Raw genomic sequence first — 26,631 nt, 5'->3', positions numbered from 1 at the left:
TCCATGGCCAAAATATCACTGCTGTTCATTTTGCTCTGTTTTGCTGCTGTTTGTGGGAGGGAAGCATGTACAGTCCTCCTGGAGTCCCCATCGACTTGATGCTCGCTCCTCTTAGGTCAGGTTACTCTTAGCCAGGTAAGCATCTTCATCCCTGTCTGTTGTATGAGATACCAGGTCTCACTAGATTCCATGGATGCAGGAAGACTGAGTACGTGGAAGAGGATTTCTGTGGTCATGCTGAAGCAGAAGTGTGAAGTTGTTCTTTCATGGTGGTGGAAGCCACATTGACTCAGAAGAAAGTTGTCTTCAGCATTAGCCAAATTAGTGAATGTGGTATGGCTGAACATTTTTTAGTGTGATTCATGGAACCCTAGAATATCCTCACTAGGAAGGGGCCCACACAGATCATCCAAGTCCAGCTCCTGGCTCTGCACAGGACCATCCTCAAGAGTCACACCCTGTGCCTGAGAGCATTATCCAAATGCTTCTTGATCTCTGTCAGGCTGGTGCTGTGTCCATTTCCCTGGTAGTTCCAGTGCCCAAACACCCTCTGGGTGAAAAACCTTTTCCTAATATCTAACCTGAAACTCTCCTGACTCAGCTTCAGGCCATTCCCTTGGATTCTGTCACTGGTTACCAAAGATAAAAGAGCAGTGCCTGGCCTTGTTCTTTAATTTGAGTCACCCTTGCCTAAATTTTTGGCACCTTTCCTTCTTGCAAATAATGAAGTTTAATAATAAATCACATGTATAATTCTGCAATTTTTGGAGTAAACATTGACCTTTTCCTCATGTCAATCAGTTTTTAGCAGCTGCAACTCTGCAGGATCACCTGTTAGACTTTGGTTCCAGATATTCGCATGTGGCACCAGAAAGTTGCAGTTCACCTTCACTCCACTCATAGAAATTTTCTCACCCTGGTGGTTTTACCTTTAAAAAGGATATTAATCTGTAGTCCTGATCATTCAGTTTCATTGTTTTGTTGGAGTTCTTTTTGCAAAGCAAGATCCAACTTAATTTAAATAAAATTGGGCATTTAAGCAGTCTGTGATGGAGAGCAAGACTAGTCTACAAGAGACAGTTGATGGGCAGGCAAAACTAGGAGAGAAGAGATAGTAAAGTTTATCTCAATGTGTGTTATCTGTGCAAAGAAATATTTGCAACTGTGGGTAATATTGCAGCTTGTTCTAGTTTCTGTATTGTATCACAACTGATATTTTCCCTTAGACCTCTAATGACTTCTAACACAGTCACCGACATAATAATTTCATAAGTAAATAGCTGCAGGCTTGGACAGTGTCTTAAGAACTGAAGTATTCCTTATCATTTTGGCTTCCATTTCAGCAAAAACAGTGAGTAAATAAAGGCAAAATGGCACTTTAACAGTATCTGGCTCGCCTGAAAAGTTGCAGAAAAGAAAAAAAAAGGCAAAGCACAATAGGGTTAAAAAGAATAAAATTTAGAAAGCTGTTTCTATATCGATAAATGTAGAAGATCAAAATAAATAAAAGGAAAATAGAAAGGACAAATGAGAGAAAATGGATGCTGCAATAAATAAAAAAAGAGCAACAATTATGCTTCAGTGTGAGTCAAAAGGACAAATAAGGATGGTTCTTTTCTGTAGATCATCAAAAGGAGAAGGAACATGGAGCCATTGCTGGAAAAGGACTTCAGTATATCAAATTCTGTTAATTTAAAGTTAGAAATATTTTTTTTTCTTACATTTTCATGTCCTATCAAGTGAAAGTTATGCAGTAAGAAAACATGCTTTCAGGGTTGGTCACTGCCTGGCTGACCATCCTCACCTCACTTTCACCTCTTTTGACAGCCCTTAGTGTGCAATGTGTTAGGGCTTGGTGTTGATTTATCTTGACACTGGGAGCATCTAGAGAACTCTTGGATCATCATCATCAGAGACATACTAACATGGAGTCTAGGACTTCCTTAACTCCCCAGATTTAGTGAGCCTTGTGTTTCATTTCACTGCTGTTTAAAATTCCCCAGTAGTAGTAATGATACTGACAGAGGACAACGTTTGCTTGCCTGATGTTTTCATTATTTGAACAGCTGGGTTGATGGCTTGTTTCTTCACTGAATAGGAGGTCACCTGTATGGCTGTTTTGGCAAAAATGCTTTCCTTTGTGGATAAATCATCAAAGAACTGGAATTTTTCTGATTTCAAAATACTTTAATATGTTAGTGTAGGTGTGTTATAAGCTCAGAAATCAATCTGATCCTTGCCCTTCCTAAGCATCAGATCTCTCCAGTATGTGTCAAAAGAATGCTGTGTGTAAGTTCTGGATGTGCATGCTCAGGTAAGAGGAATCACTGAAGACAGTTGCCTAATTAATCGCTGTTCTGACAGGAGCGTGGAATGACATTAACTCTACATGAACACCATGTCATTAAGTAAACACAAGTATACAGCCCAGGTTTGTTTTGCTGACTTATGTTAATTGTTGCAGAAGGATGGAATTGAATCTGAATTTGGAGTACTTTAACTTCTCTTTTAAGCAAAATAATATTAAGAGTAGCATTATTTGATGAGCTGAAGAGTAATTAAATAACTTCAGTTATATAAAATTGCATAAGAAACAAGATTTGATGTTCTTGCTCTGAACTGTATTATTAAAAGACACGTATTTTAGCATTTTTGGTCACTGATTCATTCCATTAAAGTTGCCTTTTGGAGAATACTTTTTAACCTAATGAAGTATGGTCTTGCAGTGATTCTGTTGGTCTTTCAAACTGATTTGGCATTCGAGCTGGAAGAATGGTTTCCTTCAGAGATATTAAGTTCCTACAACTTTCATGGAAGTGAGTAGATGGAACTCTTCATGTCCTCTTTGTGGTGGAGATATTTTCTACTCTCAACAGGCTTGCACTGTTGGAAAAGTGCAGTTGAGTAGTAGAGCTGTGATGGGAAGCTGAAATTACAGTGAGGATGGAGGAAGCTGAAAATAATACAGAGAAAGAGGTACAGAGAGAGGAGGAGTTCTGCTATGGGCCAAGGATTGTGGAGACAGACGTGAAAATCCATAGGAAAATGTTCTGTTATTTATGCTGCTGTTGGTATTGGTCAATCACGAGTTGCCTTTTTAAAACAACTCACTGTGTGATGGATGGTGTATTGGCTTCAATAAAAGCACTCAGTTACAGGTGATTTCTCATACTGCCCTTCTCACTGCAATAGTGCACCATGACTGATGGGAGCCACCAGCACCTGCTACTCTTGTCTTCTGCCCAGGGAAAAAGGATTGGAGCTGGATTGAGCAGAATGCCATGGTTGGTGGGAATATTCCTTGGTGTATGTGTTGGGAAGGCAGAGGCAGATAAATACACTTTCTATCTGGGATGGAAGAGAATGGAGTTCTGTGATAGATGGTGACATTAGAAATTCACTTTTGCTTTCTCACATACTTTTAATCAGATATTTTACTTTTTTAAAAGGGCTAATGTTCGACAGTCCTTGATTTGTATTTTCTTTATATTTTTTATGAGAAAATGCAATGTCTATTATGTAGCCATAATAATTTTTCACTCAAACTAGTAGTCCATGAGAAAGAGTGTTGTTATCTTCATAAATATTATCATTAGTTAATGAGAACAAAGACCACTATAAGAAAATAGTGTGGAACATCTGATTTTAGGCTTGCAGAGAGTAAAGACTGTGAATCATTTCTTACAGTGTCCAGCCAGACTGTATACATGGTAGATGTTTTTTAATGGCCTTATTTCACCCATTCTGATTGTGTGGATACAGCAAGTAAATCCAGGATGATTTTATGAATAAGGCATGGTGTTAGGATTTAGAAGATAAGGATTTCATTCCTATTAGTATGCCAAGTTTCACCTGCAGCCTCAAATTCTTCAGTTAATCCACATGTGCTTCAGGTTTGCATTTGTTCAAAATAGGAAGGAGGAATCATGTTAGTATTTTTTTTCCCTCTGCGCTGATGGAAACATACACTTGCATTATTCAAAGACTCGAGAGCCACACTCTCATCAACAATACAGAATCAAGTGACTACATTGCAACAGGGAAGGTTGACTCTATATAAATTAAAGTCAATGCATTAAAAATGGTCTTATAGCCTGATGTTTGTACTATGATAAGACTCGCTAGAGTACAATAAAGCTTGATCATATGCAATGTAGGGTAGTGGATTAAATTTCTTAATTGCTAATAATAAGTAATCCTTATGTCTCCAGGGTGTATAGAAGGTTGAAAAGCAGCCAAACCCACTGCATTTTCATTGTGTCAGTCTCCATGGCAGTTCTCTGTGGAAGCATGCTGATGGGTAGGAGGGAGGTTAGGAAGAGCCTGTGGGTATGTATGGCATTGCTGTCAGGTTAATAAATTACATGGGTCCACTGCAAAGTGGGTACATAGAAGTATATATTGTATATGCTTCTGTGACACTCCAGCATGGCATTCTTCTGGCTCAGGGGATTCAGTTATTCATTGCTCTCTCCCTCTCTTAATTTAATTTGTGAGCTCATTTTGCAGTCGTCTATTCTCCTAATGCTTCTATGTAACTTTCCTGAATGCTGGAAGTGTATAAAAGCAGTGAGAATAGACCCCTGAGCTTGGACTGTGTTTTTCACTGTGCTAAATTCGTGTTTTACCATTCATAAGCTCTCACTCTACAAAATCTGTGCTGCTGTTATAAAATGTCTAGGTTTGGATTTCATTTTTCTAGGAAGCTGGATAATAGAAGTGATGCATACAGCCATGTATCAGAATAGTTCTGTGTTATATAGCTGTATTTTAAAGTAAAGTTCAAAGAACAAGTCTTTTATTCTTCTTCATATTTCTTTAATCATTTTTTTGCATGCTGTGAAATAAAACATACTGTGTCATATTTTTCTTCCCAAATCACCTTGCTCTACCCTATTCTTATTTATCTAGTGAAGCAGGAGGCCATGTCTGAGCACTTGTACTTTGCACCCAGCACTCCAGTTCTAAACTCATTTGATGTTCAGTTTACTGCCCTTTTTCATTTCATGCTGATGGCTTATACTTTACCCTGGAGTGATACAAGTCCTGGATTCCTGAGATGCAAGGACAAATCTTAGCAATGGGATGTGTCCAGTTGTCTTCATTTCACCAAGGGTGTCATTCTTCTTGAGACCCGAGATCCTGGTAAGCTTCCGCTGTAATAAAGTGTGGGTGTTAACAAAGCAGTCTGGAAACGTCAAGAGTTGACAATATAGGATCGAGAGCAGCTATTAGTAAAAGTTGCTAACATCTGCATCTTATCTTAACATATCATTACAGTTGTGACTGGGATGAGCTATGTGTGGCTCTTAGCACTGACAGCCTGGGCGGAGTTCCTGTAGAGAAGGGAGAAACACATCAAAACTGCAGGTTGTCTCCAGCTTGTCTCAGATCTTCCTCAGTTTTACACACTGAAGCAGTGGGTTGGCAGGAGGGGATTAGCACTAACAGCAGTGTCCTTTACACCCGAGTCTCAACACAGCCCTTTACAGAACACAGGGAGAGATAACATCATACAACTTCTCTCTTTGCCTATGGTTTTGGATTTTGTAGTTTGATTGCACTTGTGTCCAAGCTTTTCTTTGCATCCTTCAGAGATTGTAAATTCCTTTTACTTCAGTGAGTTAGAATTGTTGACAACCCAGAGCTGTGAAAAGCAGCAGCTTTAGGGAAGGGTTACCGAGTGCCTTGTTCATTTTGTCTTGTGAACCACAAGGAAAATGTTGTCATGTTTAGAAATAAGAATTTTCTCTTAATTAGAATAGGCATGTTGCCTGAAAGTCTAATTTGGTCTCTGTAAGGCTTTTTTCTTGCCCTTATACAGTAATAAGGTGGCAATTTACAGTAGGGCTCTAGCTTGGGCAGACTGTTATGGTGTGTAGAATTTGGAAGTTCAATTGTACTTTAATTAGTGATTATCTACATGATGAAAAACTATTTAACCTCAGGGCTTGAAATATTATAGGGGAAAAAATTTCATAATTCAAAACTGTCCATGCAGTCATAGGACTTGTGCATTTGTCTTCCTAACAAAAGCTGGGATTCAAAAGTCTGTGGTTTTGGGAAGCAAGTAGACTTTGTTGAGACTTGTGATGAAATCACAAGAGTGAAATACACAAGATCTGCTTACTGTCACCATAACTGGGCCATCTCTGAAATTGAAATAAAAAGTAATGCTAGGGTGTTTTTCCAGCTCTGAGTATAAGCAGTTATGAGATTGAATATATTTGTAGGGTAGGTCTGCTGAATAAGAAAATACTGGTTTTGCACAGTCAGCTTTCATTCTACCATTTTGTTTTAATTTACCCATCCTTTTCAGTCCTGCAGTGCAGTGTAATTCCTATTTTATTGGAGTACAGCATGTCCAAGGGAGACACAGGCTTCATTCCAGTCAATGGTATTTTGACAGTGGCATCAAGAGAACCAGGTTCTCATCCTTATTACCAGTACGTGGTGTTTGAAAGAGAACCTTGCACTGGCATTATATCATTGCAGGCAGGTAATTTATAAGCTTGTGGAAAATACTTTAAGTGCTTTCAAACTTCTAGTGCGTGTCTGCTTTGTTATTAAACAGTGTCAAGCTGGTATTCAGTGTGCATTCAGAAATTCTTACAAAGCAAAGATTCCTTTGGGAACAGGGTGCCTCGGACCAAGAACATAAGTGTAAATCCAGACAAAAGATAAAGTGTTAGCTCGGATCTAAACATGAGCAGTTTCTATAGGAATTATAGGGTGTGCAGCCCCAGATGTCCAGCACCTTGATACTTCCAGCAAGCTGAGAAGGCTTCTCACTGGGTTCTCCTGCCATGGAAAAGTACATGGGTCTGCAGGCAAGGGCAAAAAAAAAAAAAAAAAAAAAAAATTTTGATTCTGCTTGGAGGATTTTGTTGTTAATACTTAATTTAATGAAACACCTAACCTATTGAATTATTTTCTTAACCATTTATCCAACTTTAAAATTAATGAAAAATTCAATGTAACTAAAAGAGCAAAAATAATTTAACTGTGTGTTCACTGAGTGCATAATAATCTGCAGTGTATAGATAGCTTTACAGTTTGCTGCACAGAAATTTAGCTGTGGAACTTTCAGCTAAGTTAAAATAATGATGTACATTTTCCCATTTAATTTTAGATCCTATTTTTCAGTATATGGGTCAACTTCTTATGTCAGTCTTGCATTAGTCTTATTGCACAAAACAGGTTTAGAACTGCAATCGGGTCTTCCACATTTTCATTTCTTTAAAGTGCTGAACTGTAAATTAGATTATTATATCTAGAAATACAGATGTGTCCAACAATGGTTCTTGTCTTATAATCTGCACAACAAAAGTTATATTTACTCTATGAAAGAAAATATTTTTACTAGCGACTCTTCTGCTGATAAATCTCTGGGGGTTTTTTAACCTTTCATTAATTAGAGGTTTTAGAGAGGAAATGTTTTTTCATCTCATCTTAATCTCAGTTGTAAATTGTGTCAGGTTTTGCTATCTCACTTGTCCATGTACATTCTCTGCTATTGTGAGGAACATTTAGCACAGTAGCTTGTGTCTGCATTTTTCTTTGGGGTGGAGAAATCTGCCTTGACTTTGAATTTAAAATAGATTGTGTGAGCCTCTTTGAGAACATCTAAATGAATAATTCCTCGGTTGTGTACCCCAGAAAGATGAGGCTTACCTTCCAGTTTTCTCTAACCTGGAGGACATTAATGCTACTCCAATCCAGGCTTTGGGGGTCTCTGTTTCTCAGGCTTGTTGTGGCTGGCTCTGCTGCAGTATTATGAGGGGTCTCTTGTACATTTTTCTTTCCTGCATTCTAGCCACTATACAAAGCTTTCTAGCCTGTACAGAGACGGTAACACACATCACGCCTTTTTACTGAAGAGTGGGTGTATTTATTTAAAACCCACATACTTGCCCACCAAGTGTTTGGAATCAACTCAATGAATCATGCCAGTGCAAGATTCACTATACGTTCCATTTTATGCCTTAAAACTATACCTTTATGAGGAGCGTGGTCTGAGAGATTTATGAATAAAGGTCACTGGTAGGTATCTCTGAGGGATACCAGCCCAGATCTTGTCCGTAGAGTGCTCTGTATTTAGAGTTTTTGTACTCTTCATATATGGAAATTATTTCTGCCCTCAATTTATTTTTGATGCAGGCTTTGTTAATGTACATTTTCTTATCACACATACAGAATAAAAATGTTGAACTCTAAAGAATAAGTGACTGCCCTTGCTCAAAGAGAAACCTATATATATATACACAGATACATGTATTCTGTATAGATATCACCTGGCCTTTAATCTTAACAGGTCATACAAAGTGGTGATCTGTGAGGGAAATGCTGCCCTTTTCCCTTCCCTAATTTTAAGGGATATATGTGGGGGACAAAAAGATAAGGTTAGGATAAGCTTTTGGCTTTTTATTGCCGGTTGAAAAATAATTCCATACAAATCTTACGGTAGACACTTTTCATTGTGCTTGTCAATTGTTTCACTTCTTTACAAATGTTTTAAATGAGATAGCCGAACTACATTGCTTTAGCATTTAAATGAAGCCAAATTAGTATTCTGTCAGCAAGCAGAAGAGGTTTTTATACTAGAAAGGTGTAGGAGGAAGATGGATAATGGGGGATGAAACTTGCTGATACAAACACATGCCATATCTTGTTAAAAAATGAAATTCTGAACCACTGAAACTTATAAATTATTAAAGATGACCCTAGATGATTTCAACATACATGCCTGTTTCTGGGGGCTTATGAAATTTTTAATCAAAATGATACAATGATAACATACAAGAGTAAATTTTTATATTTTCTGAGTATTTCCTGCGTCATAACACAGTAATAATTTTTGGTTTAGACAGTAAGAAAATGTATCCTGATGAGGGAATTTCATGGGATTTTGAATAACTAAAACTTAGATGCACAATTTTGTGCAAATGATTCATAGCAGGAGCCTATGTTCACAAAATCAGTTCTTTCTTCAAAATACTGTTGAATAGCCAGCCCTTCTACAAAATGCTTCCTATTGGTAAAACTTCGTGTTCTGTGTTTTATCTCAATAAAGAATTAAACAATCCTACTACGTGTGGTAGTAAACTCATTTGTCCTAGGTCACAGCTGAAGAGAGGAGGTAGTTGCAGTTCTCCTTGCAGCACCACTTGTACAAGACTGCACAGACCATGGAAGAATAGAAACGTATGTGGGTGTTTGTTCTCTTCATTTCCACAGTATCCTAGAGTTGCAAAATAAGGACAGAGATTATGAGGCTTAAGAACGAGGCGGTCTTTCTGCAATCATGAGTGGTTATCCTGTAAATAACGTATATAGTAGATACTAAACATATATTAAAAATGTTCCTTATGTTGGTGTTTCATTGCTTATGGAGGAGAGCAGATGCCATTAAATGAAAACTGATTTTATTATTAATCCAACTGCTTCCTTTCTATTTTTCTGTGGACTTTTTGCCTTATTCATTACTCGGCAGGTTATGCTTATTTTGCTATCATTTCTCCCTGTCACCTCTGCAGTGGTTGGCTGAATGAGGTGGGAATATGGTTGCAAGTGCAGATAAATTGCTGAGCTAGGTGGTGAGTGAGGGGTGGTAAAGAAATGAAGGGGACCTAGAGGAAAACTGCAAGGAAAAAGGAATTTGGGGTTTCTTGAGCTGAAAACAAGATGTGAAGAGAGAGAGGTAGAAGGTTGACAGAGAGGGAAGGAAGTTGAATTTGCAAAGAAGAAAACAGGAAAGTTACTCAAATAGCCAGAAGAGACAGATAAAATAATCTACTCTGGTTATCACAAATGCCTTCTGATGTCACCTGCTGATATCCTTCAAATAGTTGCTTTTTTATTTCATTGTAAAATGTTAATCCTTCCATTAGCTATTTCTCATCTGATTACTATAATGACCTATTTTCTGGTCTTCCTATTCTTCTCCCATGTTATTCATCCTCTTAAAATTCTGGCACTCATTTTATCTCTCATAAGTTCCACGTTCTCATTTTGCTTTATTATTTCAGGAGCTTGCGTTGGTTGTATCTGCAGTTAAGGAGCAGATTAGCAAAACTGAACATTTGCATTTTAAGTTCTCAACAGATATAATTCCTTGTACAGTTAGTACTTAATTGTAACTCGTGGTGTCTCTCACCATCTTTTCATTTATGATTTGCACATGGTGTTTTGTGATCTGCTTGCTTTCCCCAAGCATGGATGTGGAGGAATCCCTGGCCTGTACAAGGTCTTATTTCCCACTGGTCTGTAAGACAAACGTAGATTGTAATGCTCCACAGTCCTAGCTCTCTCTGAAGATGAGAGCATTTGTTGATACCTGAGATGGAGCCAGAGATGAAGCATGCAGCAATGCATTCAGCATGATCCTATTTGCAGCAGTGGAGCTGCAGGACGGCAGTGAAGCAGCTCCAAGCAGGAAGGGCACACTTGGGCTGGTAGTGGGAAAATTTGTGCACTGTAGTGTTCCACTGTGCTTCAAACTCCTCCATCCCTAAGCCTTCCAGCATCCTGGTTTTGAACAGAAGCTTGTGTGTCAGTCCCCAGAAGGCTCTGCCAGCTGATTGCTGTTGTCTGGGAACAGTCTTGAAATTTCAGGGAGCTAGTTAGTGCATTGTGCTCTGCTCCCTCTTTTCCAAACTGAAATACGCATTTTCATATCCTGAGCAATCCTGAAGAGCCAGTACTTTCAGTGTTTTCTTTTCATCCAGAGGGTGTTTGGACACTGGAACAGGGACATGGTCACAGCACCAGCCTGACAGAGCTCAAGGAGCATTTGGACAATGCTCTCAGGCACGGGGTGTGACTCTTGGAGTGTCCCATGCAGGGCCAGGAGTTGGACTTGATGACCTTGATGGGTCCCTTCCAACTCGGCTTATTCTATGGTTCTATGATTTGAGACTGTTTTGCTAACTTTACACACAATTCTCTGTCTTCAAGAGTAAAGAATCTGGATCATTTTCCCCAGTCCATCCATGCCACACTTTGATGGCAAGCACCTGCCTGCAGCACTGTTGTGCTGGTTCTGTCCTTTGGGCCTGTAGGCAGGGAGGGCACTTGGCTCCCGGGGCTCAGTGAGACCATCGACACTTGGTATATTCCTTGTGCTTGGTGTTCATTCATGAAAGATCACTAGACCAACATTAGTGTGATACACAGAAAAAGTTTCTGAAAATTAAGAAATTTCCCACTGCTAAGCCTGTGGTTTCTAATGCAGAAATATAATACAAGATTTCAAAGGCATGTTTTGAATTCAACACAGTCATTTCCTTACAATTCTGTTCAGAAATTTGGTTTACTTATGCAGTTGAGTATCTGTGAAAAATTTGTTTGAAAAGAAAATAAGGACACAAAATATGAATGGAAAATATTTTATGATTCAAAGGTTCTTACAGCAGAAACAAGTTTAAATGTCAGGATTCTTAAAATGAGGAAAGGCTTACACTCTTCTGGGTCCAGATCTGGATCACAAATACAGGAAGAATTAAAAAACTCACATAAGGGAGATGTATGCTTGAATAGTAGTCTTTCTAAAACTATATTTAACAGCGACTAAATTTAGGCTTACTGACTAATTTGAAAAGCCAAAACGTTATTTAATTCTCTAGTACAACTCAGAAGTACATTTTAAGTAAGTCATGTGAACATACCCTAGGTAGCTACATGTTAGAACATAGCAAATATGTAGGTTACATTATCATCTAATTTTCCATAATAAGAGTTTTTTTCTCTTTGCTTGTTATTTATTTAAATCTGCTCTTCTGATTCATCATTAATCACAGTTCATGTGGTGATTTGGTGTAAAATGCTCATGACAGGATTTCTTGTTATAGTGGGATAATGTTATCTGTACTGTAGTGCACATTTGAGACAAGATCATATAGAAACTTAATTGGCTTAACAATAATGCCTCTGGCCATTAGACCTAATACTATAAATTAAGAGATATAAATATATATGTAAACTAATTTTTTTTTGCTCTAGCAAAACTTGTCATCCTAAACAAATGTGGATTTTCATGGCATTATCTCTGATCTGAAAGGTGATTATTTAACATTGTAGTAACATTTGTAAAATAGGATTAAAATAGAGTATGATCTTTATAATGCATAAATGGGTTGAATCAGTTATATAATATTTAATTGAAGAAATGTGAAAGTGATTTACTTTGAAAGTACAGATCACATGAGAATATAATGAGCTCTGAATATGTCACTGAACAGCACTACGGGGGAATAATTTGGGCAGGAGGACTAGAGCTACTGGGTATTTGACTGAACATCAGTCAACAACAGAACAAAAAAAGAAATGTTGTGCATAGTAGCAAGAGGAGTGTGTTTAAAAACTTGTAGATTTCTGCCCCCTAGCACAGTTCCCTCCATATTTCACTTGGGATAATATGTTTATATATTGTTTTCTTTATGTCCGCTTAAAATAAACTAGGAAAAGAAAACAAATTCCTATTCTTCGTAGGAGGATTTTGCAAAATTGCATGTATGTTACGATAAATGACTTGCAGTAGAAAGTAAAACTGTTCATAATGATGAATTATTTTCAAAAATCAGTAAGGACAGAATAGAAGTGAGTGTTTAGGTTAAATATTAACAAAAACCATCACTCAAAAATCAGAGGGATTAGTTGTTGGGTTAAAGATATTTATAATCGTAGGATCATTTAAGTAGGAAAAGACTTCTAAGATGATTGAGCCCAACTGTTAACAATGCTAATTTTAAGCTAGCACTGCCTGAATATTTACTGAATTACAATATTTAGAATTATAAAAAAGACATAACTAGAGATTGGGGTGATTCTTGACAACATTCACTGCAGTTTGGAAATCATTATGGATGTGATTCTGGGCATCTGACTTCTTGCAACATGGGACAATTCTTCTGCAGTTAGCTGAACCCAAATGTTTGATAAGTCTTTTTGGTTACATGGAGGTCCAAATATCCCCTCATGTAACACTCTGCAAAATAAGGACCTGCTGGTGTTACTGCTACTGATGGGGAAAAGTGACAAATGGAATCCTTGGAACTGTCCTTCTTTTTTTTTACTTTATTTTGTGGGTTGGATGGAGTTAAGATAAAGAACAAGAAAATCAAAGCCAGAGCCATGGAGATGAGATTTATCATCCCTTTGAAGAGAACCTTCCTTTTTCAGGAACTTTTTATAAGGCTGAAGAAAAAAGGAGGAAGAGTAGAGGTGTAGAAGACCTGCTGCTCTACCCTGTGCGAGTAGTTAGTCATGTACAGCCCTTCTCACTGAGAAAATTCAAATAGAATTTGTAGCAAGAAGGCCTTTCCCATGACAACCCATACACTGGTGGGTTTTTGCCAGAATGCTTCATTAATAATGGATCTGCCCAAACTGTGGATTCAAAAACATACATCTATATTCCTTTTAATTTATAAAACAACTTCAAGAACAAGAAGTTTGAGATGACCAAAACTTGGCCAGTTTTCACTGTTAATAAGAAGTTCAGTTTATCTTTTTTTCAACCATAGTACAAAATCAGCCTCATGTTTGGAGAGCTCTTCAGTACAGCTTGCTTTGTTCTAATTTGGTAATGTACAAAAATGTTTCTTTCTTAAGCCAGATTAATGTTGAATGTTTAATGAAGGAATCTGCATAAAATATGTAAGATCTGAATTACCTTGTGGTTTTGATCTTTCTCAAATCATGAAGCCAGTAATATTTTCTGCTCAAATTCGTTTTGTCGCTCAGAGCCACGTGGGAAGAATTTACTTGAGCTATTGACGAATGAATATTTTTGCCACTTTATTTGTATCCTTTTGTAATGCCACTTTTTGATGGTATTCCTTCCTGCTCTTACCTCCAAAGCATGAAAGAAAAAGATATTTTGAGAAATGCTTTTGCTGTCCCCTTGCTGCCCCTGGCAGAGTTAATCCAGCCATCCTGCTGTGCTTATAGAGCTGTTCTTTCCCACCCACGGTGCTTCCTCCTCACAGATTAAGAGTCAAAGTACAGGATGATGCTGGCTCTGCCTGTATGTGCTTGTGATGTGTGATTCTGCTCTGCCATGGTGGCCATTGCCTTTTTTAAGATAAGGACTATCATTGATAGCGTCGTGACAGCATCAAGGATACAAACAAAGCCAGGCTATAAGGGAGAACTAACAACTTTTTTAAAGCCTATCATGTATTTGGAAAGTGTACAAGATTTGGGGTTAAGAATCTGGCAAGCAGTGTCATAATCCAAACTGAATGTAGATTAGTCAAAAGTTCTCTTAATTTATTTAAAGTGGGCTGATCAATCAGACTACCTGAAAGAAATCAGTAAACTGCTTTACCTGGAGTTGAGATGAATTGGTAGCTTTTATGTATGCAGTATCTTCTTCCATTTGGTCTTAAAGAGTGACATTCATGAAGGTGGATAAGAGTGTGAAGCTTGGGGAGGGGGCTGACATTTAATTTAATCATTGTTTAGTGAGCAAAGATTACAAACCAAGATAGTAAAAGAAGTTGAGAAAAATAATTAGATGGAGAATTTTTTTTAATTCATTATTTTTGTTCTAACATTGTATGTCACAACATAATCTATACTGGGTTTATCAGTTATTCAAAGTTTATTCTTCTAGGGAGTGTCCTTGCTGGAAGAAAAGTAATAAAATTGGTCAGATGGCTGTTGCTACAGTGCAGGTAGAGCAATAATTGACACCATGTCATATCTGTTGGTGTTGGTACATATTTCCTGTAAATTAATGAAATTAAGATCTTAATAGTGGCAACATTCCTCGATGGCATAACAAATTGTGCCCAAAATCAAAATTAAAGCTGCCTATTACCAGAATATCACAAAAATGTGTTCTTTCTTCAGTGTGCCAAACACTGTCAACGACAATGGAATGGCTGAGGGGAAGCAGCCACTCTGCAGCAGGGAGAGTCCACACTGGTAACTGTTAAAACAAGATCTGCTGAGTACTCAAATGCATTAGCTTATAGACCATTGTTTCTGTTAAGGCATTTGCTTTATGTCTCTTTGCGGTCTTTTTTAATCCTATCTGCCCTCCTTTTTTGGGTGGTCCCTTGTGAAAAAAAGCTGCAGTTTCCCTGTAGTGGCTTCATCTTGTGTTTGGCTCGTGCTGCTGTAAGCACAAGCACAAGCAGCTGCTGAAAATGAGATTTCCACCCCTTCTTCTTTCCTTCATCTCTGGGTGTACTTTCCAGCCCATTTACTTGTGCCAGTTAGCATTTCTGTGATCAATGAATGCATGAGATGAGGAGCTGGCCATACAGAGAGCTGCTCTCTGCCCACCTCCCAGGTCTGTGTTTGGAGTGGATGGGATCCCAGGAGTGACATCCCTGGGAGGTCACTCTGCTGCAACTGCTCCCACTGCAACCCAGAACCCCTCCTGTTGGACCAAACCCTGGTATTTCTTTCTGCAGATCTTTCTTCTAAGGAAGCAGTTCCACACAGTTTTCATTAGATTTATAGGACAATGCATCTGTATTTTGGCAGTGAATTGGGATGGGTTGTGGCCTCAGCATCATGCTGTCAGTTCACAGTAGAAGAGTACTGACATTACCAGTGCTTGTATCAAAGCCTACAGACACGTTTCAGATTTTTATCATGATGATACTTACAATTTTTCCCCTTAAAAAGTGGGTAAATATTAATGTAAGCAGTAGAGCGATAATGCATTGTCATGTTTGTAACTTTGGGATGTATACTGCTGTAAGGGTTAAGTATATTTTGGATTGCTGTATATCCTGTATGAACCTGCTGGAGCTTATCTAGAGAAGGGCAGCGGATCTGAGGAAGGAACTGGGGCACACGTCTGATGAGGAGTGGCTGAGGGAGCTGGGGATGTTTAGTCTGGAGAAAAGGAGGCTCAGGGGGAACCTTATTGCTCTCTACAACCACCTGACAGGAGGCTGAAACCAGGTGGGGGTCGGCCTCTACTCCCAAGTTACAAGTGACAGGACAAGAGAAAATCATCTCAAGCTGCACCAGGGGAGGTTTAGTTTGGATATTAGGAAAAAATTTCTTCACCAAACCCATAGTCAAGCACTGGCACAGGCTGCCCGGGGAAGTGGTGAAGTCATATTCCTGAAAATATTTAGAAGATGTCTAGATGTGCCACTTAGGGACATAGTCTAGTTTTGGACCTGGCAGTTTTAGTTCTGTGGTTGGACTCAGTGGCCTTAAGGACCTTTCCCAACTTAAATGATTTCCACGATTCTGTGGTTCTGTGATAGCAGAGCTGGAATGAAGCCATAGCCTCTGTGCATAGATCTGGCTTGAACTAGACATTCGTGAGTGGAATTTTAATGTGAATGTTTTATAATACAGAAAAATAGTTTTACTAAACTAAAATAATTATGATGCAAAAGTAATTAGGTCTTCATGCATACATCTGGCAATTGGCAAATATACTGAGAAGCTAAATCTGTTCTGTATAGCATTTCTTAATAACATTAGTTCTGATCCTCAGTCCAGGTTCTTTGCTCCAGTGTTTGGGTTTTCCTTCTGTTGACTATGTTGATAATAGTCTTTCTGCACCCATTGTATATCTAAATAATGCTGATGATTTAAAAGAAAAATCAAAAAAAACAAAGCGGGACTTTCATTAAAGTCTAGTAGTAGAAGATACTTAACACCATCTTAGGTTTTCCACTATTTTTGCTGCAATTTTTATCAGACTATATAATTGCATAATATAGACATAAGCAATTTCCAATCCTAATATATTAATATCTTCATAATTAACTGATACTATTTGCATATTGCAGAGCTTACCTTTTCATTATGGCCTTAGTTATGACTGTGAGCTAGAGTAATCTGCATTTTTACTCCAGGCAGTGAATGGCTGTTTGCTTCTTCTGATATTGTAAAAACACTTACTACTCTGTGATATCAGAAAGTTTTTTTAAAAAGCTATTTACTTAGTAGAAAAATGTCCCATTTTTAAATGGGCTTGAATGTTTGGGTTTTTTTTTTCCTTTTGCTTGGAATTAAGTCTGCAATGAAAATAGATCAAAATCAGGGGAAAAAAAAAGGATCAATTTTAGAGCTATTAAAATGTTTTATAGAGATTTTTATTTTATCTCATATTTCTCATTGCATGAGCTGTATTTCATGCCTGTGTACAGATTAATGTGCTTTGCTGATAATTGCCTGTTAAAAATAGATAAATAAATTATTAGCTCATTATGAAGTGTGTTGTAGTACCAGTAACTTTAATTATAATTTATCTGCTGTGTAAGTAATCCTGCAAAACATCGTGGGATAACATATTGGTGTTGCAATTGCTCTCTTGTAGTGCTATATGATTAACACTGAAGACCTGAAGGAGTAAGTACTCCTGGTCTCTGTGACCACACATTCTTCATATCTCATCTGAACCAGTAACTGAATCTATCATTAGCTCAGCACACACAGGTGAAAATGCAAGTCCTCAATGGAAGGAACTGTCCACTTTCTAGGGCACATTTGAGAATGTGTTCCACTTTTCAAATTGTCTAATACTTTTTCTACTTAATTCCTATGAAAATAGAATGCTTTCCTTTATGTAAAGACCTGCTTAGTGCTTACCATTTTTCACATAAATAATATTTCAGCTTTATCCCTTAGAATAGGTAATCATTATTATAACAATCTTGGTGTTTGTATGTATAATAGATCTTCTGGATTTCTGATTTCTGGGAGTTTGAGACTAATGCGACAAAAATGCACGTATGTAATGTTTATCATTACATCTGAGCCTTTAAAATGATTGAACTGTGACTTATTTTTTAAGAGGTCATGTATTTAACTTTTTAATTTAAAAATTGTTTTTAAAAAGCTGTCCAGCATGTAGCCTAAGACACATCCTCAGGACTCAAAGTGACCAGGCATCAGTTTCAGCCAGGTCTTATTTCACTGCAATTTCCTGGGATTTTTAAAGGAAATATTAAATAAATTTTTTTAATTTTTAAATAAAATTTTTTTCACTGAAATATTAATGTTTGTTGATTACAAGCACAAAACTACTGTTACTGTTTTTATCTTTAGTGGAGCCTAAATAGTACCACTTGTTATTTTCCAGTACCAGGTTAGCCAGTTTGGAAAACACTTTAATGGCAAAAATGGCTTGATTGGCCAAGTCAGGACAAAGTCTGTCCTGAGAACTCCTATAAAAAATAATGAATTCTCACCTCCCTCAGTCTGACCTGGGGTGGCAATGGCAATGGCAAGTTACTTGGAGAAGACTCTTGGCCATTGCTTTCGCAATGCTCTTAAATGGAAATTTGCATCTCAATTATTTGAGTGATAGGGGACCAAACAAACATCAATTCCTCATAATAACATATAGAAATGGGACTTACGAGACAGCCACTGGCCTTTTTGAAGTGCTGTCATCAAGACAACTGACATCTGTTTCCAGGTGGATAATTCGTTCCAGAGGATTGTGACGCATATTTCATACCCTTATGGTATGAAATCAATATAATATGAAATAATATGTCTCTTACAGATGTCTTCCTAGGCATAATAAACATTGCTTCCCCTGAAGTTGTGGACACCAGAGAAGTTGCAGCAAGCCTCTGACCATCAGTGTGCTTTGCTGCTCACTAGCACTGTTCTGATCACTTTTTAATTTTATATTTTGTAGGTGGTTCCTAGTATCCAATTGCTGGTACACATTTAGTCCATACCTCTTGTGCTATTAGGATCCTAATTTTAGTCCATACAAAAGTTTTTCAGATTATTCCAAAAGATGGAGAATTAATGTCTTGAATTTCAGTAATCTTTGTAATATTCTGGAAAAAAATAGAATCATACAGTATTGAATATTATTATTCAATTAGAGAAAACATCAGGCAGAAGAATGTTGCAGAAATAAAGCTCATTTTTAGGTGGAATAATTTGTTAATTCCAGCATTTGCACATACACAGTCATCAGGGAGTTGTTGGGCTACATGTATCTTCTGAAACATCTGTCAACTAAGCCAGAGATCTAAATGCAAAGCATTAAATTAGTTATATTTGTGGATTTCTTACATTTCCTAGTGGAATTTCATTTTGTATGCTAATCATTGCAGAGTACAGAAGTAAAAATAAGATTAAATTTTTGTGCATGTGTCAGTGCTTTGGATGAATGACTTGCCCCATTCTCTTTTAATTGTATTGCAACCTCAAATACATGCAATGGAGTAGTATCATTCTTGTCCCGAGTATCCTGCCTTCAGTGTGGAAAGAAGCATGTCATGTACATGCCTTTTCTTTTTGTCCCCCTTTTGTCCCAGTGATGAAATAACATACTGTGGACAGCCTTGAGCTACTCTGAGCAGTTTGATGACATGTTGTTGCTGATTCCTGCAGCCACACTGCAAAACTCATTTCATTGTTGTATAGTAAGTGGGCTACAATCCATTTGACAAAATGCCTCACTGCATGACATTTAGGTGCACTGTATTGACTGTCCTTATTCAGTGTTATGGTGTTCACTGTAACCTGATTTATAGAAATTATATACCAGGAAAGCTAACTTGTGGGCTGTTTTAAGTGCAAGACTTTCAACATTAACATATTTCTATGGTACTGCTTTAGGCAACTGTTCCATTCCACACTGTTGACCTATATTTGGATATTTGACATTTTTGATAAATACTGTCAAGAATAATCCATCACAGGATGAGTTTCAAGACTTTCAGGATGTTTGTTAAACCTTCATAACTCAAATATAGAAGTGTTTCAGAAAACAGTATTTTATGTTCAGAATCAGGTTTTCCAAGTAAGAAAATTGCTAGGGAGTAATTTCCAGAAAAATACAGCTGTCTTCAGTTAATGGAGTATGTGCTCCAGATGAGTCTGGGATGCAGCTGCCTGTTGCCTGAGGACCATATGTTTCTGTAGGTTGCATCATTAACTCACTCCCATTTACATTTGGGGCAACCACAATTATAATAGAAAAACAAAATGTGGAGTAAACTTAGCAGTGCCTATGGTGTTTAAAGATCAGTATTACTTTCAAATTGAGCACAGTTTTTGAAATAATTTAGTAATTGAGACCTGTCTACTGATCTCTTATGTGTGCAGTCCCTCAAGACTCGTGTTTTTTCTTTCCCACTGTTCAACAGCTCTGAAGTCAAAGAAAATTGTTTTGTGTTTTGATAGAGCTAATAAGGCAGTCATAGCGCTGAGGACCTTGAAACAACCCAAAGAACTTTAGCTTGGCTTAAAAATCTCTGGAAAAATGATCTTGTTGATGAGGAGGCATTATGAAAGAAGCAAGTTCACTGGAGTGCATTACTTGAGTAATGCTTAAAGCAGCTGTGGTTCATTCACGTGTTTCATATAGTTAAATACAGAGATAAACTGTGAACCCTTCTGTTTAACACTCAGTGTAAACTGAATACATAACTAAGTCTCCTGCATGCCTCAGGCATTTCTCTGTGTGCTGCATTATCTCAGCTTCACTCCTGCTTCTCTAGATTTAGACTGAAAGGATAGCACGTGGCAGGGTGGTTTGTGGGACTGCTGCTTGTGTCCGCTGCTGAGCTGCAGGGTCTGCAACACCCCTGTGAGCTGCTTCTCAGAGGAAGGCCTCCATCTGCTTCGTGTCATAGCCCACCACTCTGGAGATGTGAGCAGCAAAGAGGTTATTGATGTTCAACAGTATCAGATAGCACAGAGACATCTAACAGAGGAAATGTGGACGGATGCGCGTGCACGTGGCTGGGCAGGATAATGGATGGGTAGGCATGGATACAGGAACCATGACAGCATGTTGCTGTACCATATTTTGAGATGCTGCATTCAAGAGATGTAGCAGGGGATTGCTGGGGTTTGGGTTTTGTTTGTTCTCATGAATTGTAGCTCTTAGTGCTACTGCTTAAGCTGAGGTAGCTGTTCATTTAAGATATAGCATTTCCAGGTTTTTTTGGGACTATTACTTTTTCTAGGTTGAGTGAGAACTTCCTCTCAACTGAAGGGTGTTGACACACGGTGGTCCTAAATATAGTGGGAAGTACTGTTTTCTGAGAAGGAATGGAGGCAGCTCTGGAGTATGAAACCACATGTACAGTCTGGAGGAGTTATGTAAGGACACTGCTGTTTGCAGAGCAGAGGCTTTGCTGCTACAATTAGTGCTGCTATATACTCTTTACAGCCATTGTAGCCATTAAAGAATATCACTGAAATATGTTCTTTTTCCCACTAATACTTAAAATTTCCAACTCGCTGCTTCTGTTCTCCATCTTTTCCTGAGAGCAGGGGTGGTTTTGTACAAGGCAGGGACACAGAGAAATACAAATGAGGAGTAGTTGCTGTAAATTTGGGGCAACTTTTTGGCAGCATTTTGGGAGTTTGGACAAGCATGAGGTGTGTGAATATCCACTGATGGACCCGTTTCTGTTCAACAGAGATTTTGCATCTGATAAAAAAAGTAATACAACTCCAGGGTAACAGTTTGCCCACCCAGTGTTTCTTACACAAGGATGATTCTATATAATAATACAAACTATGAGATATTTAAAGATTACCTCTGTGTGTGAATCTACACATACCAGTAACCAAGGGCAACCCTCAAAGCACAGCTGAAATGCAAAGGGTGGATTTATTTCATTACCTTGCTAACCATGCCAGGTGACAGAGGGACAGGGTCATGGCTCCATTCTAGCTGGCAGGAGTGGAGGGGAGGGCTCCTGCCTCTTTACAACACAAGTCTTCCCCCAAGTCCATGAGAGTGTGTTATCTCTCCACAGGACTTCCACTTCTCAAAACAGGCAGAGGACAAACAACATTTGGCATAATAAATGGAGCTCTCCCATACCAACAATTTTAGCATTCCCAGCTGCAAGGTCACTTTGAGAAAAACTATTCCCTCCTCCTCTGCCAAATCTTGCAGTTTTAACCCTTTACTAGCAACACTGTGAGAGGCATGGTAGATTTAAAAGTTATAATATTTACTCATCGTACAAATCCGTTTTTCCCTTCTTGCCTCCTCTAAGCATTCACTGGCTGTTTCTCTTTTCCTCATCCATGCCATGAATCACTTTAATACTTTTCACTCATTGTTTGCATGCACCTTTGCATTTCCTTCTTCAGTCTTCTCATCCCTTTCCCTTTTTTTCTTCATGCTCCTCTGCCTTCTCTTAATTTCATTTTTGTTTCCTCTTTACTCATGTTTGAGTCTGGCTTTTTTCAGTTTTCTGCACCTATACATGCTCTAGTTTCTTCCTTCATTTTACAGTGTTTTTCCTCTGATCTCACCCCTCATTTTCTCTGCTGATTGTTTGCCTTGCACAGTTCCCTGTCTGTTCAGCCTGCCTAGAGGACTAACATGTTACGAGCTTTAAAGAGAAAATCACTTCAGTCGGAATTGGATGTTCATGTAATGGATGCCATGTGCTCCTTTAATGATGTATTTTTGATATTATTTCAGGTCTTAAAGATTAGCTTGATTGGCCACCGGAAGCGTGTTCTGGCATCTTTGGGAGACAGGCTTCACGAAGATCCTCCTCAGAAACCACCTCGGTCAATAACCCTCAGGGTGAGTCCCCGTGAAAATTTGTTTGCATTTCTTGACAAGTCAGTAAGGGTTTTAAAACATTCACATGAAAACAATGGCTGCTTTGATGGGGTTCAACTTACTTCCCTTCAGAGTTGTACATTATGGACATCTTAGGCTGACCTGCTGTGTCATCCCTCCCTGTTTGGCCAGCAGAGATATATTGACATTTTTACAGGGTGATCCATGTGACCTGTTTCAGATGTCTGCCTAGGATGAAATAAGTAGAATCTTAGAAGTATCAGGTTATCTTTGCTAAAGAAACTAGCTTGGGACCAGGGATGTAAAAGATGCAAGTTTTCATTTGCCCACAGGATTCCCAGCCCAGCCAATCACTAGTGCAGGAGGATTAGCATTCTCCTTTCATGTTTTTGAATGTTTACACTCACTTTTCAGACATATGCTTTAAGCTTCCTTTAAGGAGAACATCTTGCAAATGTTGAGATAAAAACATCATTAAGGTGTCTCTGTATATCAAAAGTTTTATCATGTTTTTAATTTTCATTTGTACTCCCTCTTTCAGAAACCTTGTTGCAATGTCCCTGGTGTTTTTCCACACTTGACCACATTTAATCTCCTCTCATTACACCATCTTCTTTTGGTTTCTCAAATCCAATGCCTTTGCTTACTTGTGTGCTACTCTTACCAAGTTGTGGTCTGATGGCCACTTCCTACTGTGTTCCCTCCAACAGAGTTCATAGCAATATTTTTATTTTGATATTTTAGGTCACACCTTTCGCATTTAATTGGATCCCATTATTTTCATGGGGTTGCATTTCTGACAAGAATCTTGTTTGAGAACAGGTTTCAAAATGTCAGAGAGTGTCTGTGCTCCCAAGTTAAATTTCTTAGTGTAAAGAGCAATAGCGAAAGACAGAATGAGGACTTAAGTGTATTTAAAATTTCTGTGGCCAGCTTGTTTTCACCCTGCTTATTATCAGATGCCCCATACAGACAATTTAGATCCAACCCCTTAATTCAAGCTATTCCTAATGCCGTATTTTAAAAAGTCTGACAAATCTGTAATGTGCTCTAAGGCACATTCCACAAATGTGTGGATGTTTTTCTTGTATTTTGTTTTTATGTATTTTGTGAATGATTCCTGATGCATGGCAGGTGTTAAAACACTCCAAGGAAAGAGAAATGGATAAAAAGGCAGACTTTTTTGCTGAATGCCTTCAATACTCTGGACTGGATAATTAATTCCTACTCAGCAAGTGGGAAAGTTTCCACGGTCCACATTCTTGGTCAGGACTGTATATTCTGAGTTAATATGGAAGAGAAAACTGGATGTCCTCCATCTGTAGTAAAAATGATAAAAAGTAGTCTGCTGCTGCACAGCTAGAGTTACTGATGCGGGCCAGTGCTAAATGTCATTTATCACCTCTTGGAATTGGAGTCTTCCCAGAGAATCCTAAAGAGGAGAACAAGCATTTGGAATGAAGGTTTTCTTTCCCATCAACTGCTACTATGTAATTTCACACAAAACACAGACAGTGTTTAGTTTGCAGTCTGCAATAATTTGTATCTTGAAAATTTGCTTAAATAAACTGCTACTGCTGTAAGATTGATTTGTATAGAATCACTGAACAGTTTGGATTAGAAAAGACCTTAATGATCATCGAGTTTCAACCTTCTTTGCCATGGGCAGGAGCACTTTCCACTAGACAAGGCTGCTGTACATCAGTAAAAAAGGTAGTTTGTTATTTAAAGTCTAGTTCTAAGTTCCCAAGCTCAAGCTAAGCAATGCTAATGCTTCATCTTTTTTAAGCTTTTAAAATATTTCAAAGTAGAAAATTAAACATTAAAAAGCAAAAATTCCTTAAAATCTTAAAAATATCCACAACGTATGTTATTCCCAGTTGTGTGTTCCTGTGTACTAATGAAACACTATTTTGATTTCAAATATACTGTATTGAAATATATATATGTTTTATATATTATATATAATAGCATTTATATGCACACAGACACTATACATATATACTTTTCTATACACAAAAGTATAGAAATTGCTGGATCTTGGGTTACCTATGTAATCTTCCTTTCCTTCCTTGAATGCATCTTTTCCTTGAGTAATCTTTAATTGCAGGATCAGTTTCCATGTTCTTCCTGGGAGCCCTTCCTCTCCCAGTCAGCACTGGAGACTGGAATTTAAACTGGAGGGCCAACAATTTTGGCAGAAAAGTTAGAGAAGTGTTGCAATAGTAATGATATTTTAACACAAGAAATAGTTCACTGGAGAGAATTCCTGGTTTCAGGTTAGACAAACATCTGTAGAACATGAAGTGTGCCCAGGCAGCCTGGGAAAAGATCTCTTAAGCTCCTTTCCAGCCCTGACCTCTGTGGTTCCAGGTGTACATGAGCAGCAGGTCTGAGAGGGGATGAGGCAGATTTTGAGAGTGAAATATGTGATCAGGCATCCCTGCAGGTCATGTGTGCTTGCATTCACAGCCAGGTAGAAGCACAATATGAATACCTGGTGATTAACAGTAACATGGTATGGAGGCACCTGCAAGGATGTCTGTGCCTGGTCTGCAGGTTTGTTAGAGGAGGTGAAAAGGTGGGCATGGAGAGGGGAAGAGGAATGAAGGAAGAATGGGAGACAGGCTCATGATTAAAGGAATAGCTGTACCTATGAAACTAGAGACTTACACTTGGTTTTGCCACAAAAATCTCAGATAATTCATGGTAAGCTATTTAATTAATTGCTTCCTAAACAGTCGCTAATTGTATGTCACTGACAATCTCCATATTTGACTGGAGTCTTGAGTCTGATTTTTACAAGTGCTGAAGTACACAGTGCTGAAAATTAAATCAACAGATGTGGAATTCAGAACTCAAGCACTTGGGAAATTGAGCAATGGATGTTGTAATTGAGTGACAGGTACTTTCTAACCTTTGGTGTCTGTGTGTCTCTGGTCACCCACACCAAAGCAGTGATCATGAAATGCCAGAAGTCACAGGTGTGGCAAAAATTAATTGATTAACATTTGTAAAGCACTTATGAGCAACATGACTACAACGATGTTAATCATCTTATCTTCAGAGCAGGGTTTAAAAAGGGTTTAGGAGAGAGGTTTGGGGCAAGAATAAAATACTGACTACACGGTACCTAATGATAACATGGTGCTGAGTATATGACAACACGCTGCACAGTTGAGGATCCATCTGTGCTGTGAAGGACAACTTTGAGAAAATAGCATAAAATCGTACAAAGACATACTGTTCCATAATGCAGAGGCACAGTAATTCTTTAATTTCTTGAGTTGGTATTTCTTGTCTGTATTGCTTTGCCAGCAATCTTCCAGTATAGATCTCGGAGTTAATTTCCTCCTCATATGCAGTTTGATAAAATATGAAAAGCTCAATGAGGGCTGGAATCTCTACGTTCATCTGTCACTTTGATACACTGGTGGCCCTGCAACAGTGGGTGAATCCTGATTCAGAGCAGAGAGAGGTTACCCACCTGGCTGGAGCAGCAGGTAGCACTCACTAAAGAGGATCTTGTTTGGTGCCCATGTACTCAAGTTATTTTCAGATCAGAGGTGTGTGCACCATGTTGTTAGGCCCAGGGAGGGTGGGTTTTAGAGGTTATGCCTCACCAAACCTACTGAGCATGTGCAGAATATAGCTTTTCAGGAGTTTTTAACTGGGCCATATGTAGGTGGATTTTTGTGAAGGAGGGAAAAGATTATTCCTAAGAGTAAAATACTCTTTTCTTTCCCCTGGGAAATGTCAAGTACTTGTCTCAGATCGTAGGAAAGCCAGAGATTTTTTTTTTTTTTTTAAGTTAAAATCCCAGGTAATTAAAAATTACTAAAGAGCTATATTTTCCTAACATTTTTCTTGTTGAAAACATGAAAAATACTAATCCATAACTGTGATTTCAAGGAATAATGTCACATAGACTTCTACACTTCAAATATTGACATCAGGCATTACTATGACTTGAACTTTCCTTTCCATTTGGAAATTACAATTCTCTGATTTCTTACACCAGACTTCTTTGTTTTTTAACAGCATGGAGTAAAATACCTTGATGCTTTTCAGACCTGGGCTTGCTTCGATGTAATAAAGTATAAATTGTCTGCTTT

General features: G+C 38.1%; 1 protein-coding gene across 7 annotated transcripts in view; it reads left to right on the top strand.

Moving 5' to 3' along the window:
• Positions 1–26,631, top strand: part of ANKS1B (ankyrin repeat and sterile alpha motif domain containing 1B) — a 398,399-nt gene that overhangs the window by 326,298 nt on the left and 45,470 nt on the right. For all 7 annotated transcript variants that reach the window (XM_077783569.2, XM_077783570.2, XM_031507463.3 and 4 more), the window contains one exon: positions 22,409–22,516. In XM_077783569.2, coding sequence (XP_077639695.1) covers positions 22,409–22,516 — 108 coding nt within the window. The remainder of the gene's footprint in view (positions 1–22,408; positions 22,517–26,631) is intronic.

The sequence above is a fragment of the Lonchura striata genome, chromosome 1A (genome assembly GCF_050655825.1).
Source record: "Lonchura striata isolate lonStrDom1 chromosome 1A, ASM5065582v1, whole genome shotgun sequence".
NCBI classification, from domain to species: domain Eukaryota; kingdom Metazoa; phylum Chordata; class Aves; order Passeriformes; family Estrildidae; genus Lonchura; species Lonchura striata.
The sequence above is the reverse complement of the archived record's forward strand: the minus strand, read 5'-3'. Positions and strand labels throughout refer to the sequence as shown.